Source organism: Xenopus laevis, chromosome 7L (assembly GCF_017654675.1).
Source record: "Xenopus laevis strain J_2021 chromosome 7L, Xenopus_laevis_v10.1, whole genome shotgun sequence".
Taxonomy (NCBI): Eukaryota; Metazoa; Chordata; class Amphibia; order Anura; family Pipidae; genus Xenopus; species Xenopus laevis.
Window position 1 is genome coordinate 69,671,537 of NC_054383.1, and position 13,495 is coordinate 69,685,031.

Consider the following 13,495-nt stretch of genomic DNA (forward strand, 5'->3'; position numbering starts at 1 on the left):
TGGAGTGAGAGGAAAATATACAATCTCTTTGTTTTAACCTTCATGTTTTCTTCTCTGTGAGTTTAGCCACAAAATGTGAAAAGGGGATTTACAGGCAGGAGGGACAAAAGGAATGTTGCAGATTAGAGGCAGCTTAGGTTTTCTTATCCTGGGGCAATAAATTACTTTTAACTCCTGTGATTCTGGAGATGATAGGGTCAAGTTCACTTCTGAGGAGAGTAGTGCCAGTAAAGGGGAGAGAAACGAGAATATATTGGAAGCTTGGTCAGCATTCCAGGTTTTCGGCCCTTCATGCTGCTTTGGTTAATGCAGATGACTTGGTTGGGAGGTGAAGGCTGCCCAGAGTAGAATCACTTATATAGTGAATTGCATTTAGTATTTTTAAAAGAGGAGTAGATTGAAATTGTCATGTGAGGCAGTGGAAGTAGCTTCTTGAGTCCAACAGGTAAGAGTTCTTGAAACACATGCATCGGCAATAACCGTCTTAAAAACATTTTTACATCCTCTAGCCAGCTTTTAAGTACACTATCTGTTTTGTGATTCATGGTATCCTTGAAGGCAGTGAACAGATAAAAAATAAGTTGTAGCAAGGCGCATAAGTTGGTTCTGAATCTGAAGCATTGGCTTCAGATCCAGAGGAAAATTCGTCCATGGCTAGTTCTGTAAACAATCAACCTCTTTTGAAGGAAGCTCCTTCTGTAGCCTTCTAACTGTTGTATGGAACCGTTTTTGGGGGAAGGGGACCCCCTGCCTCAGCATTAGCCAATTTATTAGTAACTGTCTCTTCAACCCAAAAAATGGGTGGCAAAACCATGCATTAGTCTGGTGGGGGCACCGAGTAGAATTGTATGACAGAGCTGAAACATAGGTCTAATGGGGTCCATAGCAGCGCAAGTACATGCTTGGAAGGATACCCGCAATCTGAGGAGTCCGTTGAGTAGTGGTCGCACAGGAGCTTACATTTCATCATACCTCTATCCTTCTTAGTCAGTACAGGAACCAAAGGGAGAGAAACAAATCTACATCCATGGAAGCAGGATGAAAAAAAAAACTAAGGATGAGTTCATGTCAGAAGAGAGAGCAGCCCTAATGTTTTTCCTGTCAACATTAACCCGTTGATACCTGTGCTGCCTAAGGACGATTGAGAAAATGGCTTGCTTTTTGGATTTGGCAGTTATAGATTTCAAGGAGACCTTCTCTCTATGCAGAGAGAGAAGTATTTAGTGAGCGCAATTCAGGAGTTCAGAGACTGAAGAGAAAACGACAATGAAAGCCAATGGTTTATGCCCATTACATAGGCTGCTGCAGCCTACCCTGAATTCTCTTCTGGCTGCAGCTGATTTCGCCCTCCTACTACAGGGGCCAAGTGGTTGTTGCATTGTGTGTTTTGCACCGTGGGGCCGGGTGCCATAACTGTGTAAGTTGGTTTGGGGGGGGGGGGGGGGAAGAGCTCATGCTGAAGTTATAGAACCAGAACCCTTTTATTAAATGATAAAGAAGCTACTTCCAGTCCCAGGTGATGGTTGCCAGTGGCCAATTGTGGTTTTATTTCATTCACATTTGTATTTCTTGAAGCAACATTTGTAGTATTTGGACTCTACTCCATGTCCTTTTATTAATTATTCCTAAATAGATTTAATTGGAAAAGTAACATCAATACAGTGAGAGTTGGAAAAAGGAATTACATTTATAGGGTGCTCCTCGAACTGTGCTTAGTAAATGCATACAAATCCATGCCATGAGAGATGCTGGCTGGATAGAGCTGTTTCCATTTTGGTTTTTGGGCATGTGAGCGGTGTTTTGTGCTGCTCTGTTGGTCACTTCAACAAATGATGCTCTTGTATTCCTGTGGATCTGCACAGAAGTTAAAATACAAACACACAGCAAATTGGGGATTACACAGAAAATGATGTATGTTCACCCACATACATTTATTTGTATTTAGTGTGGGAGTACTAACTAATGGAAACTTTCAATTCTTTGGAGAAGGGACTAAACCTGGGCCTTGGATTTATGGCTAATTATGTGGACTAAGAAAGGACTGCACCAGGTCAGAAATACAAACATATGTGGATACGGACTAAGAGATCATATGGAATTCCTTTTATTCCACACTCCATTAATTCAACCCTAATTTATATTGACCCACATTATCTTGTAACTTATTTGCTTGTCTCTTGCAGCTCCCCTCCTAAATGACTAACCCCTTACACACAGAGGCTGAGAAACTTGCATTCTAAAACACAGGGTTGCTCAAAGTGACAATGCTGAGGCTTTGTAAGCAAAAGTGTTTCATAAAGAATATTGTTGTGACTACAAAAACTTCCATACAAGCAGAAAGTGGATTGTACATATGAATACTGTGTTTTCTGCACTACTGTTTTCATTCACGCTTTTTATTTTATATAATAACCTTTCCCCCTTTTTTTAATCCACAGGGCCCCCCAGCCTCGAAAATGGAATGTGGAATCTCCAGTTCAGAGAAGAAGCATCCGCCAGCGCATTTCTGGAAAAGCACCACTAAAGCCATCTAACTAGATATATTTATGAAAAGCTGTGGCTCAAACTGACCAGATGGCAAAGCCTTACGTGCGTGTATATATTTATATGTGCTATGTACCTTTTGTAGCCGTATAATCATCTTGCCTTTCATTGCATTTGATTTGAAACATTAGCTAATTCTGGAACAGAAAGACGCAGACCATAGGCCACCAACTGGCTCTCTCTTATTGTAATCATCTTGTTAAATCTTTGACATACTAAAAGCCATAAATCTGCACTGAGCTGCAAATCATCCCCCAGAGCATTGAGGTGACAGGGAGTGAGCTGCAGCATTTGCCCAGGGTCAGATCTAGCAAGTCAAGATTTATACATAGCTTATTAGCTTGCCTATCTCTGCTGATGGATTATACAAGGTGCAAGTCATATTTAAAGCTTACTGTAAAATCTTTAACCCTCATCATAGCTCAATCCTTCTATTCTGTGTGCTTCTGTCATGTAAACTGCATTATCTTTCTTCAGCAAAGAGTTTTTTTTGTTTGTTTTTATCTCTTATTCATATTCCAGTCTTTTATTCAAATCAATGCATGCTTACTAGCGTTATTTGGACCCTAGCAACACAAGATTGCTGAAATTGCAAACCAGAGAGCTGCTGAATAAAAAAGCTAAATAACTCAAATTACAAATAATAAAAAAAAGAAAACCCATTCCAAGTTGTCTACATCATACAAAGTTCTCAAAGGTGAACAACCCCTTTAAACCATTAAAATTGCAATATTGCATTATGAAATGATTTGTAAATTAAATTGCTACTGAAAGCAGTACAGGTGTGTGTTTTGCTATTCTTGCCACTGCTGGTTCTGACTACACGTACCACACAAATAAGGTTGCAATAGTCTATGATTAAGGGAAACGCGTCATGTGATGTTGGTCTGTGACAGTTGCAATAAACCACCTTTTTCTTTATAATTGGAGTGCCACCTTTCCATTTTTTTGCAAGTGCAATAGTCTGCTGTCTTCTAGCCACAACTTCACTTCCCAGAATTCATAGCATGTTCTGTAAGGAATAGCCAAACCAATGCTACTTTCTTTAGTAAAATATGCTGCATAAAATTGTATTTCGGTAATACAATTCATATTTTTTAAGTCCCCCTTAAAGAAGGAGGAAAGGTATAATCACTGGGGGAAGGGGGCACCAGAATGTTAATCACTTACCAGAGACCCCTGTCCAGTGTTCTTGTTAGCTGAAAGCTGCGATACTACTGCAGCAGCACCACGCCACTGTCTTCCTCCTGGATCCTCTCTATGGCCTGGGTGCACATGGACAGTAGACTAAGAAAGGTGAACTTACATTTTAAAAGCCGGCTTTTCACTCCACTGGGCATGTGCATCAGGCCCAGAGCCACATAGAAGATTCCCCCCCCCGCCTAGTTATACCATTCATTCTCCTTTTAATATGTGGCATATTGTTCCTCTGTTTCTAGTGATGATTATCTCAAATTATATTGATCTGTTCAAGAATAAAATGCAGACAAACTTTTATATTTTTACCAAAAACCCCAGGCAGCGCCAAGCTTGTTTGTTAATATTTGACCCATGTAAATATATAGTGAATAAAGTACCCCCTATTGTAAAATATAAGGATATTATAAGTTACCGAGGAGTTTCATGACCATATAAAAGCACAAGGCCGAGTGTTTTTATACAGGTCATGGAACTCCGAGGTAACTTCTAATATCCTCATATATTGCAACTGGGGGTACTTTATTTATTATAATACACAAATTTTCAGTGAGTCGTGACAGAAATGACATCAGAACTCACCGTTTATAACTGATGACATCAGAACTCACCGTTTATAAGGATATAATTTACAAGATATTCATAGCTTTTGTGTATTATATATATATATATATATATATATGTCCATATACACACACTTGTTTTTTTATTGACAAAGATAACTCAAAAATGTTTATCAATATTACAGTAGTATGTACAGAATAAGCATAAAAACACGTTAAAGGAGATCTAAACCTCCCCTAATGTGAAAAGCCACATTTACTACCCTCCATGGTGCTTTAGTAGAAAAGTGTGTCCATAATTGTGAATCTCATATCTGTGCAGCGTAGCTCAAGGGCATCTTCAAGAAGGGACTGCTGACATGGTGATATTTGGTGCATGCGCAGTTGGAGCTAGTCCAGTGTTTGTGCCAACTGTGCATTCGTAGGAAACTCCATAAATAGCGGAAGGGAAGGAAACTTATACAAAGATGCAGAAGAGACACATTTTTCACTAATGGAGGGGGTTTTAGTTCTCCTTTAAACAATATATTCTGTGTTGCTCAGTGGAAAAATCGGTTATGACAGTAGGTTGTGAAACCGTAACTCTCGGGATATATTATGAAATGCAAGCCAGTGACTATAATGTACCCGTCTGTATTGGAGTGGGGCACTGTATTTCTCATTACTGCTGCCAATGAAACAAGACAAGTTAGTATACAAATGTTGAAGTAGCACTGTGCATTTCCAAATTTACACAAAAATTCTCTAAATGCAATAATCTGCACAAAATGCAAAATATGCACCAGAAATGAAAAAATTTGTGCATTTCCAAACTGTTGAATTAAAAAAACAAAAAAAAACAACCATTGAATGCTTTGGTCAGGCATACCAGAGAGACCTTGTTATATTATGGCTAAAGCCGGGCAGACCTGAAACAGCAGTTAAAAAATGAAACCAGGTTAAAAAATGTAGTAGTCAAAGTTTTAAGGTTTATGTGGAACTTTTTGCTCCCCTGTGTTTGTACCTTGCACAGTTCCTATTGCTTTTTATGTCATTAAAACCAAGATGGACATACCAAGTGATCTTGACTCTTTCGTGCCATCATGGCTGCAGTTTACTTTTCAAACAGAAGGAAAATGGACAAGACACAGGAAAGAGATATTTAGGAATACGTTTCTTATACTACTTGTGGTGGTATTCTATATTTAAGGAGCAGAGCTGCTGCTTGTATTGAATGTTCTGCTAGTAGCAGTTACAGCTAGTTGGTGCAATTACTCTCAAATGTTGCCTCTACTAGGCATTCTCCTCTACATGCAGCTTTTTGTTCCACTGAATACTGGGATATGCTTATGTATCAGTAATACAGTTTAATCAGTGCCAAAACTTGCTGGACTGCTACTGCCAAAATGCGGTGGGGTATAAAGGAAAAGTAATGGATGTTTTTAAAGGAGACTTGTCACCCAGATATAAAAAGTCCTTTTCAAATTAAACATGAAACCCATTTTTTTTTTAAACTTATATCTGTTATAAGCTTAAGTCTCAACTGTCAATCATATTTTGCCTTTCCTCCTCCTATGCCTGAGACACAACAATTTCTTTCTTTTCAGCACTGACCTCACATGTCCCCTCTCTGTTCTAATATAAAAGTTTGTGTCATGGGCAACAGGTCTCCCTTTCTGGTACATTCATGAGATTTTATGATTATGCAAAACTTGCCTGGTTTCCCAGATTTGAATGTATATAGTGCAAGTAAAGTTTATTTTTAAAATAAAACATGATAAAATAGGATTTGGGATTGTTATTTAGGGTGACAGGTCCCCTTTAAAATCTCTGTATAGAAATCAATTAGAAAAAATCATCATTTGTTGGCTGTTAATTGAAAAAAAAAATTTACCAACAAGTTCTATTTTGCAGAAATTGGAGAGGAACAAAGGATTAATAAAAAAGCACCATTAGTCATAATTTGCTGATTCTGCTACTGATATTGGTTTAGAACTCAATTGCTTTCAAAGAAGAGGCTTGTGTAATGAGGAAAGTGCATCTAGCTGTGCTAATGTGCAGCCTTTTCCTTCTAGCACCCTGAAGCTGCTTTACAACCTGGTCACAATTCTATAAGGTCTCTTACACACGGCCGTTTTTTTTCTGCACTCCCCTGCGTTGCGCTTTCTTCCATTCAGCTGCAGGGAGCGCAAGAGTAGACACACTGAATTATTGTGAAGGGGCTGTACTTACACAGACGCATGTATGCACCTAACGCAGGTAAAATGCAACCTGCTGTGTCCCACCTGCGTTTGCTGCTTAAATGTGTCTGTGTTAGTACAGCCCCTTCACAATAATTCAGTGCGTCAACTCTTGCACTGCCCTGCAGCTGAATGGAAGAAATCGCAACGCAGGGTAGTGCAGAAAAAAACCGCCATGTGTAAGATCATTTTATGTTATGTGCTTCTGCTAAAGGGAGATATTCCTAGACTATTCCTAGTACTGATGTGCGGGCCGACCTCACACTCCTTCAAACACCGGCTTTATAGCCGCTTGCCCCACCCCTTTTGTGACATAAGAGGCGGGTCTATAAAAGGAAGTTGGATGTGGGCGGGTTAGGGTCAGGCAAAACCGACCTGCACATCACTAATAGGTAGGACTCTGCATTCTCTGGTTTCTATTTCATACAAAGGAGGAAACTGCAGCATCAGAACCATGTGCTAGTTTGACAGTAGAATTTTAAAGATATTAGATGAGGCAAATGCATTTTTTAACAGATCTCTTATGTTGAGCTTTTCTAATTGCTAAGGGGGCTTAACAAGCAGATGTTTATTATTAGTATGCTTATGCGGCTGCCATGTCTCCCTCTGTGTCAGCAGCCTTAGAGCTCATCATGTGGACTTTTAAGTTGTGAAATTCTAGATGGTGTTTGTCTTGTAGACAAAATATTACCATATCTCTCCAACACCAATATTATATTACATTGCTTGATAGACTGACCCATTTGAGTGCTACTTTCTACCTGGCTGTAAAATGGCAGTTTATTGTAAAAGGGTGAACTTTTTCTTGCCGTTGCTCTGCAAACAAAGACTATGCAATGAGCCTATGATACAGTACAATCTGTACAAACCCAGTCAGCTGTTTTGGTGACCTCTGCTGAGTTTATCGGCAGACTACACCAACAGCACAGGCCTATAGGCAGTTTCGCTCATTCACTTTCATCTGAGGGCTGAGGGGTTGTTTGAGGACGACATTCCTATTGAAACATCCATATTGGAACTTCTAGAATAAGATAATAGCATATTATACAATTTAATATTGTATGTAGCTGACATCAGTGTCAAGTAGAGCCTATGTGAGGAATTAAATAATGTAATTTTCAATACAAATGTAGCTCTTCAATAACCTAGAGGACCTACTGGTTTGTTCTATATTTACACTTATTCCAAAACTGTTAGGGACAAAAAAAACTTTTTGCAAAATCTAAATATACGATGACAAAATTTCATTTGTGTCCTACTAGTTACTAAAGTACACAATGTACAAAGCCTTCAGTGTGTAGTAGCCAAACATTCGAGATTCCTAGATGGGATAATCAATCCATGGCCTTTAACTTGCTGGGTATTTGCTGTCCTTTTTCTATTCATATTGTGTTCCCAAAGTTTGTGGTTGTTCCTTTGTGCAGAATAATAAATCCAGTTTGGACATTTTCTGCATAGCCAAAATTTGGTCATCCACTGAAGCAATAGCAACAAGAGATATGATAAATGCCAGACCAGATCCACGCAAAAAAAAAACTATTTGGAAAACAAAAATTAATTGGAAAGGAAAATTTCAATGCAGTAAAACACACGTTCAAGTCCTCAGGTAAAACACTGGGGGTAAGTTAAGTGGTGGCAGAGCTGAGCCATATGTGCTTTGGTGTCAGTTTTAAGGAATGAATATTTGAAGAAATCCCAGAAGCCTCTGTGCCATGTAACCAAGGCAGAAAACGCTTAAGTTCCTATAGTGGTATTTGCTTTCTCAAGGTTCAGCGGCATTTCGATATTGGCAGTGAACTTATTAATACTGTTGATGGAGGATTAAATAGCCAGTACTTAACCATCAAGGCAATAGCTCATTTGTTCAACAATCTCTCTCTCCAGAAACATTAGCAGAGCCAAATGTTCCCAAGTCTGTGTAAGCCACACGGGAAGAGCTGTACTGAGGATGGACTGGTTATATACTTTGGCAATATCTTGAGTTCATATCCTTTTGTCCTGTCCTTCAACCTTTGGAGTGCAATTGGTAAGGTGGGGGCAAATGCTCCAAGTTCCTCTCTTATGTCACAGCATTTCATATGACAAAAGAAGATTTGTGTCTGAAATCGCCCTGGGTGAGTAGAAGCAAATGGTTAGAATGGAAAATATGAAACCAACACAGGACTGAAATTATTCAAAGGGTGGAAAATGATCCATGTCTCTTGCTATTACAGTACTGGACACAAAAATAAATGGAATCATCCAAAAGCTAATAAACAAGCATACTAGAACAGTGCCTGTTTAACAAATATAATAAAAAGCCAGCTCTTTTTGGTATACTGTTCATATACGGGTATGGGACCGGTTATCCAGAATGCTCAAGACCTGGGGTTTTCCGAATAACTGATCTTTCTGAACTTTTCATAACTGATCTTCTCTACTAGAAGATCATGTAAAAAATAAATAAACTCAATAGGCTCGTTTTACAACCAATAAAGATTAATTATGTCTTAGTTGAGAAAAAGGAAATCATTTAAAAAAAATTTAGATACAGTGGAGTCTATGGGAGACTTTCTGTAATTCGGAGCTTTTTGGATAACAGGTCCCATACCTGTACATTGATCCAGATGTACCTGCAAAACTGCCTGTAGCCAGTCCACATTAGTCATTGCAGTCTCTATTGCTTGTTATGTGTGAAAGAGGGAGGAGAATTGTTGGTAGTTTTATACACAGACTGTAAATGCCCTATCATATATATTTAAGGGTGCGTGCAGAAGGCTTATTTTTTGCTTCTTTAATTGGTTACTACTTTATACTTTAAAGGAGAAGGAAAGCTACGTAGTAATTTTATTGCCAACAGATTAGCTGCAATAGTGCAAGCTAGAATGCTATTTTTATTCTGTAAAATGTTTTACCATACCTGAGTAAAAATCTCTAGAAGCTCTCTATGTTTAGGATAGCAGCTGCGGTATTAGCTTGGTGTGACATCACTTCCTGCCTGAGTTTCTCCCTGCTCACTTATAGCTTTGGGCTCAGATTACAGCAGAGAAGGGAGGGGAGTGGAGCAAACTGAGCATGCTCACGCCTTGGGCAAGGAGGTTTAAGCTGAAAACAGGAAGTCTGATACAGAAGCAAATGTGTACACAATAGAAGGAAAGAAATGCAGTGTTTCTTTTGACAGACTTTGAGGGTTTACTGGTATATTTAGGTGGACCTCTCTGATAAGGCTTACTTAGTTTTTCTCCTTTAATTAATTAAATCCGGTTTTGTTAAAGGTGAGCACAACTTTCACTCTCATACTTTAGGTGCTACATTGCACACATGCTTTTGTTGCCAACAGAAGCTAATCAGGCCTTTGATTTCATTTTGCAACTTGTAGCAGACTATTGTAAATGAATTGCTAAGAGGTTGCTGTTTAGCAGGTATAGTTATAAATCAGCCTGCCTTGCCAATATTGTATGATCTCCCAAAATTGATATATCACACGTAGTAGATGAAAAGTTGTAAATGATAAATTCCTCTAGAAAAAGGCTGTATACATGATTGGTACTGTGTTACATGAAAATAATATAAAACCCCACCTCATCATTTGTCCTCATGTAATTGACACCTTCTGGTTTTGCTGGGGTCTTGTAACTATGAAAAAGAAATGAGCGGATGTAAGCATGAAAGCAATAAACCATACCAGGATGTACGTTACATACTGAGACCCTCACTCACCTCTGCCCACTGGATCTGCTGCTGCTGCTTGTACAGTAACCTTTACGGTATGCACAGCAAACACCTCCTGTGATCAGTGCCAGTACAACAAGTACTACAAGAATACCTCCTATGATGCCTCCAATATTCAAGTCATCTGTGACAAATAAAAATACACTTAAAATAATGATCCAATACTGTGAATACAGACAACCATGCAACAAACAACCCCTACAAATCAGTCCTGAAAAGTAGCAAAGCACATAGAATCCATTGTAATCACAAGATACTATGTACTGTAAGTAAAGCTACTATAACGGGTTCATTAAATAAGACATTAGATAACTTACAGACTTCCAGTTCTTGCTCCTCACACTTGGCCGACCCAGCATCATTACTTGCAATGCAGTAATAACGTCCCATGTCACCTTTGTTCACTGCAGTAAATGTCTAACAAAAACCATAACTATATTAGATCTCTGACATAATGAGTACACTTCATACATAATATTTGCTATACAATATAAAAACAGATGATTGTGATCTATACTAGTTACTTACCAGAGTACCTGTTTTAGGGTTAAATGTAAAGGACGAGTTCTGAAACTTTAAAGTGGATTTTGAGTCATCAGGTAGAGCTTCACTGTTGCGGTACCAGCGATACACAGCACTTGGGTAACCCTCATTCTCTTGGCAGTGAAGGACGGCAGATTTGCCCACTGGAACTGCTTTTGGCACTCTACATTGTGGAATCACTGGTTTCACTGTAAGGTAAAAAGGCGCAGTGTTAATAAATATTATTAAACTGCAGCATTGTGCACAGTAAACAAAGAAAAACCATGCAAGGCTGAAAGGAATGGAGGGTACAACACATACCTATTGCAAGTACAAGTACAGCTATGTTTCAAATCAGAGTGGTTTTGAAGACTTTCAATAGAAGTCATTTACTAACTGCACACAGTGAGATTCACCATCTATGGCAAGTGCAACTGCTATTAAGCTTAAAGGGGAACTATCGCGAACATTAAAATGTAATATAAGCTTCCTCATACTGAAGTAAGAAACTTTCTAAATACAATCAATTTAAAATTCTGTACCGTTTCTGAAATAATCAAGTTTATCTTCACTATTCCTCTCTCAGCATCTGTTTCTCCTCATTCTGGGGTCCGTTTACTAAAGCGCGGTAAAAATATGCGCACAAAATATAGACACATTTGTTGCCGAATTTGTTTTCACCAGTTTACTAACCTGGTAAATATAAAGTTGTGAATTTTCTTGCGCAAGAATATGTGTTCACCAGTTGTCACATTCGCTGAAAATAATGCTACGTACACATTAATGCCTGGTTAACTATACAGCGAAATGTGCAAAAGATAAAATTTACACAAGAATATTCGCAAAATTTTACCGCCACCTATGTAGTGGCGTAAAAGTATTTTTTCGCCCGAAAATTCTCAGGGGCAGGAAATATCCCATAATACTTTTTTTTTTACCCATCATTCTTTGCTGACAGGAGAGAGAGATCTGTAGCTACTGCTGACAGGATGTTTTGGCTTCTGCTTCTATCTGTTGCAACAGCAGCAGTTTCAGCTCAGAGGTGTATTATTGGCAGAGGGCATCACAGTCCAAGGATTCGTCAGCCTCTACGCTTTTTTGGTTTCATTGTGATTGGCTACATTAAACTGTGCATTTCTATGAAGCAAAGAGATTGACAGATATGATTTCTTGTTCATATGATTCTATTGGCAGAAGGGTTTATATGATGCATACATGATTGGTGTTACTCTGGTAATGTTGTTGGATGGTATAAATATCAGTCTAAGTTTGAGTTTTGAAGATGCATTTCTGACCATAAATGTTACAGTAAAAATTGCCATAAAAACCGCCATAAAACAAGACTATTTTATAGCATAAATATTCGCAAAAACTTAATATGTCACCAGAAAATTCGCAACTCGCTAAAATTAGCGCTAACGTAAGTTGGTTCGTTAACGTAGTTACCGCAATTGATCGCAATGACTTCTGAAAGCATCACTGTTTAGTAAACTTAGTTGCTGCGAATATTCTGGAAGAAAAATATTCGCATCGATAACATGCTGAAACTTAAAGTCAAATTTACCGCACTTTAGTAAACGGACCCCTAACTGTCTAACAAACCCTGGTGATAAAAATATTCTTTGACCTACGGGTCTTAGCTATGTCTGTGGAGATCTGCTCATAACAGTGAGTTGTGTCCTGTAAGGTCCTGGCCCAGATCTAAGGGAACTATCACTAAGGACAGTAGGTTGAAACAGAATAGATAGATAGATAGATAGATAGATAGATAGATAGATAGATAGATAGATAGATAGATAGATAGATAGATAATAGGTCACAGAAAAATAAACAGAATAAAGGCTTATATTACAGTAATATCATTATTACAGATTGACAGATAGATTGACAGATACTGTAGATAGACAGACAGACATAGATAGATAGATAGATAGATAGATAGATAGATAGATAGATAGATAGATAACAGAAATATAAATAGAATAAATACTTATATTACAGTAATATCTTTATTACAGACAGATAGGCCAACAGACAGGATTTTGTAATTAATTGTTACTTGAAATTCCTAACCCTAACTGTTTTGCCAACCTTACTGTCCATTTTCAACCTGTCAGTTACAATGTCTAATGCTAACAGACTATTGCTGAACAAATATGACAGCCCCCTCACAGAGAAACATGAGGGATCAGACAGGTAATGTAAAAGCATCAGTTACAGTACTTAGCAAAATAAGTTACAGTACTTAGCAAATCAGTTACTAAATCACACGTGGTTCACAGACGCCAGAGAGATATAGCGGAGAGGAGGGGGAAGCTCCGCCCCCCTTTGTGACATCATCGAGCTCACATTCTGACAGTAAGCAGGAGTCTGGCTGCCACAGTCGGCCACAGTCGGATGCAGAACTGGGTTTATTAAGTGAAAGAAAGCTTTAAGGAGAAAACAGTCAGCATGACATATAGGTAACTTCAAATGAAGAATCATTTTTTTAAAAGAAATTTTTTTGGTGTCAGCTTCCCTTTAATTTCTTTTTACGAGAATGTAAGTAGAGACCTCGATTCTGGGATGGCAATGGATGTGATTTACTTAGACTTTGCTAAAGCATTTGATACAGTGCCACACAAAAGGTTACTGGTTAAATTAAGGAATGTTGGCCTGGAACATAGTATTTGTACCTGGATAGAGAACTGGCTAAAAGATAGACTGCAAAGAGTGGTGGTAAATGGAACATTTTCTAAT

The 13,495-nt window shown here is 38.4% G+C and overlaps 2 protein-coding genes across 2 annotated transcripts in view; one reads left to right on the forward strand and one right to left on the reverse strand.

The window, feature by feature from the left end:
• ncapd3.L (non-SMC condensin II complex subunit D3 L homeolog) overlaps positions 1-3,025 on the forward strand; it is a 50,567-nt gene extending 47,542 nt beyond the window's left edge. Inside the window, 1 exon segment of the mRNA NM_001089625.1 lies at positions 2,439-3,025. Within this exon segment, the coding sequence (NP_001083094.1) occupies positions 2,439-2,538 (100 nt within the window). The 3' untranslated portion in view covers positions 2,539-3,025.
• A 4,260-nt stretch (positions 3,026-7,285) lies between these two features.
• Positions 7,286-13,495, reverse strand: part of LOC108696377 (junctional adhesion molecule C) — a 57,869-nt gene continuing 51,659 nt past the window's right edge. Inside the window, exons 5-9 of the mRNA XM_018225684.2 lie at positions 10,763-10,965; positions 10,552-10,651; positions 10,223-10,358; positions 10,084-10,138; positions 7,286-8,633 (exon numbers count right to left, since the gene is read on the reverse strand). Of these exons, the coding sequence (XP_018081173.1) occupies positions 8,598-8,633; positions 10,084-10,138; positions 10,223-10,358; positions 10,552-10,651; positions 10,763-10,965 (530 nt within the window). The 3' untranslated portion in view covers positions 7,286-8,597. The remainder of the gene's footprint in view (positions 8,634-10,083; positions 10,139-10,222; positions 10,359-10,551; positions 10,652-10,762; positions 10,966-13,495) is intronic.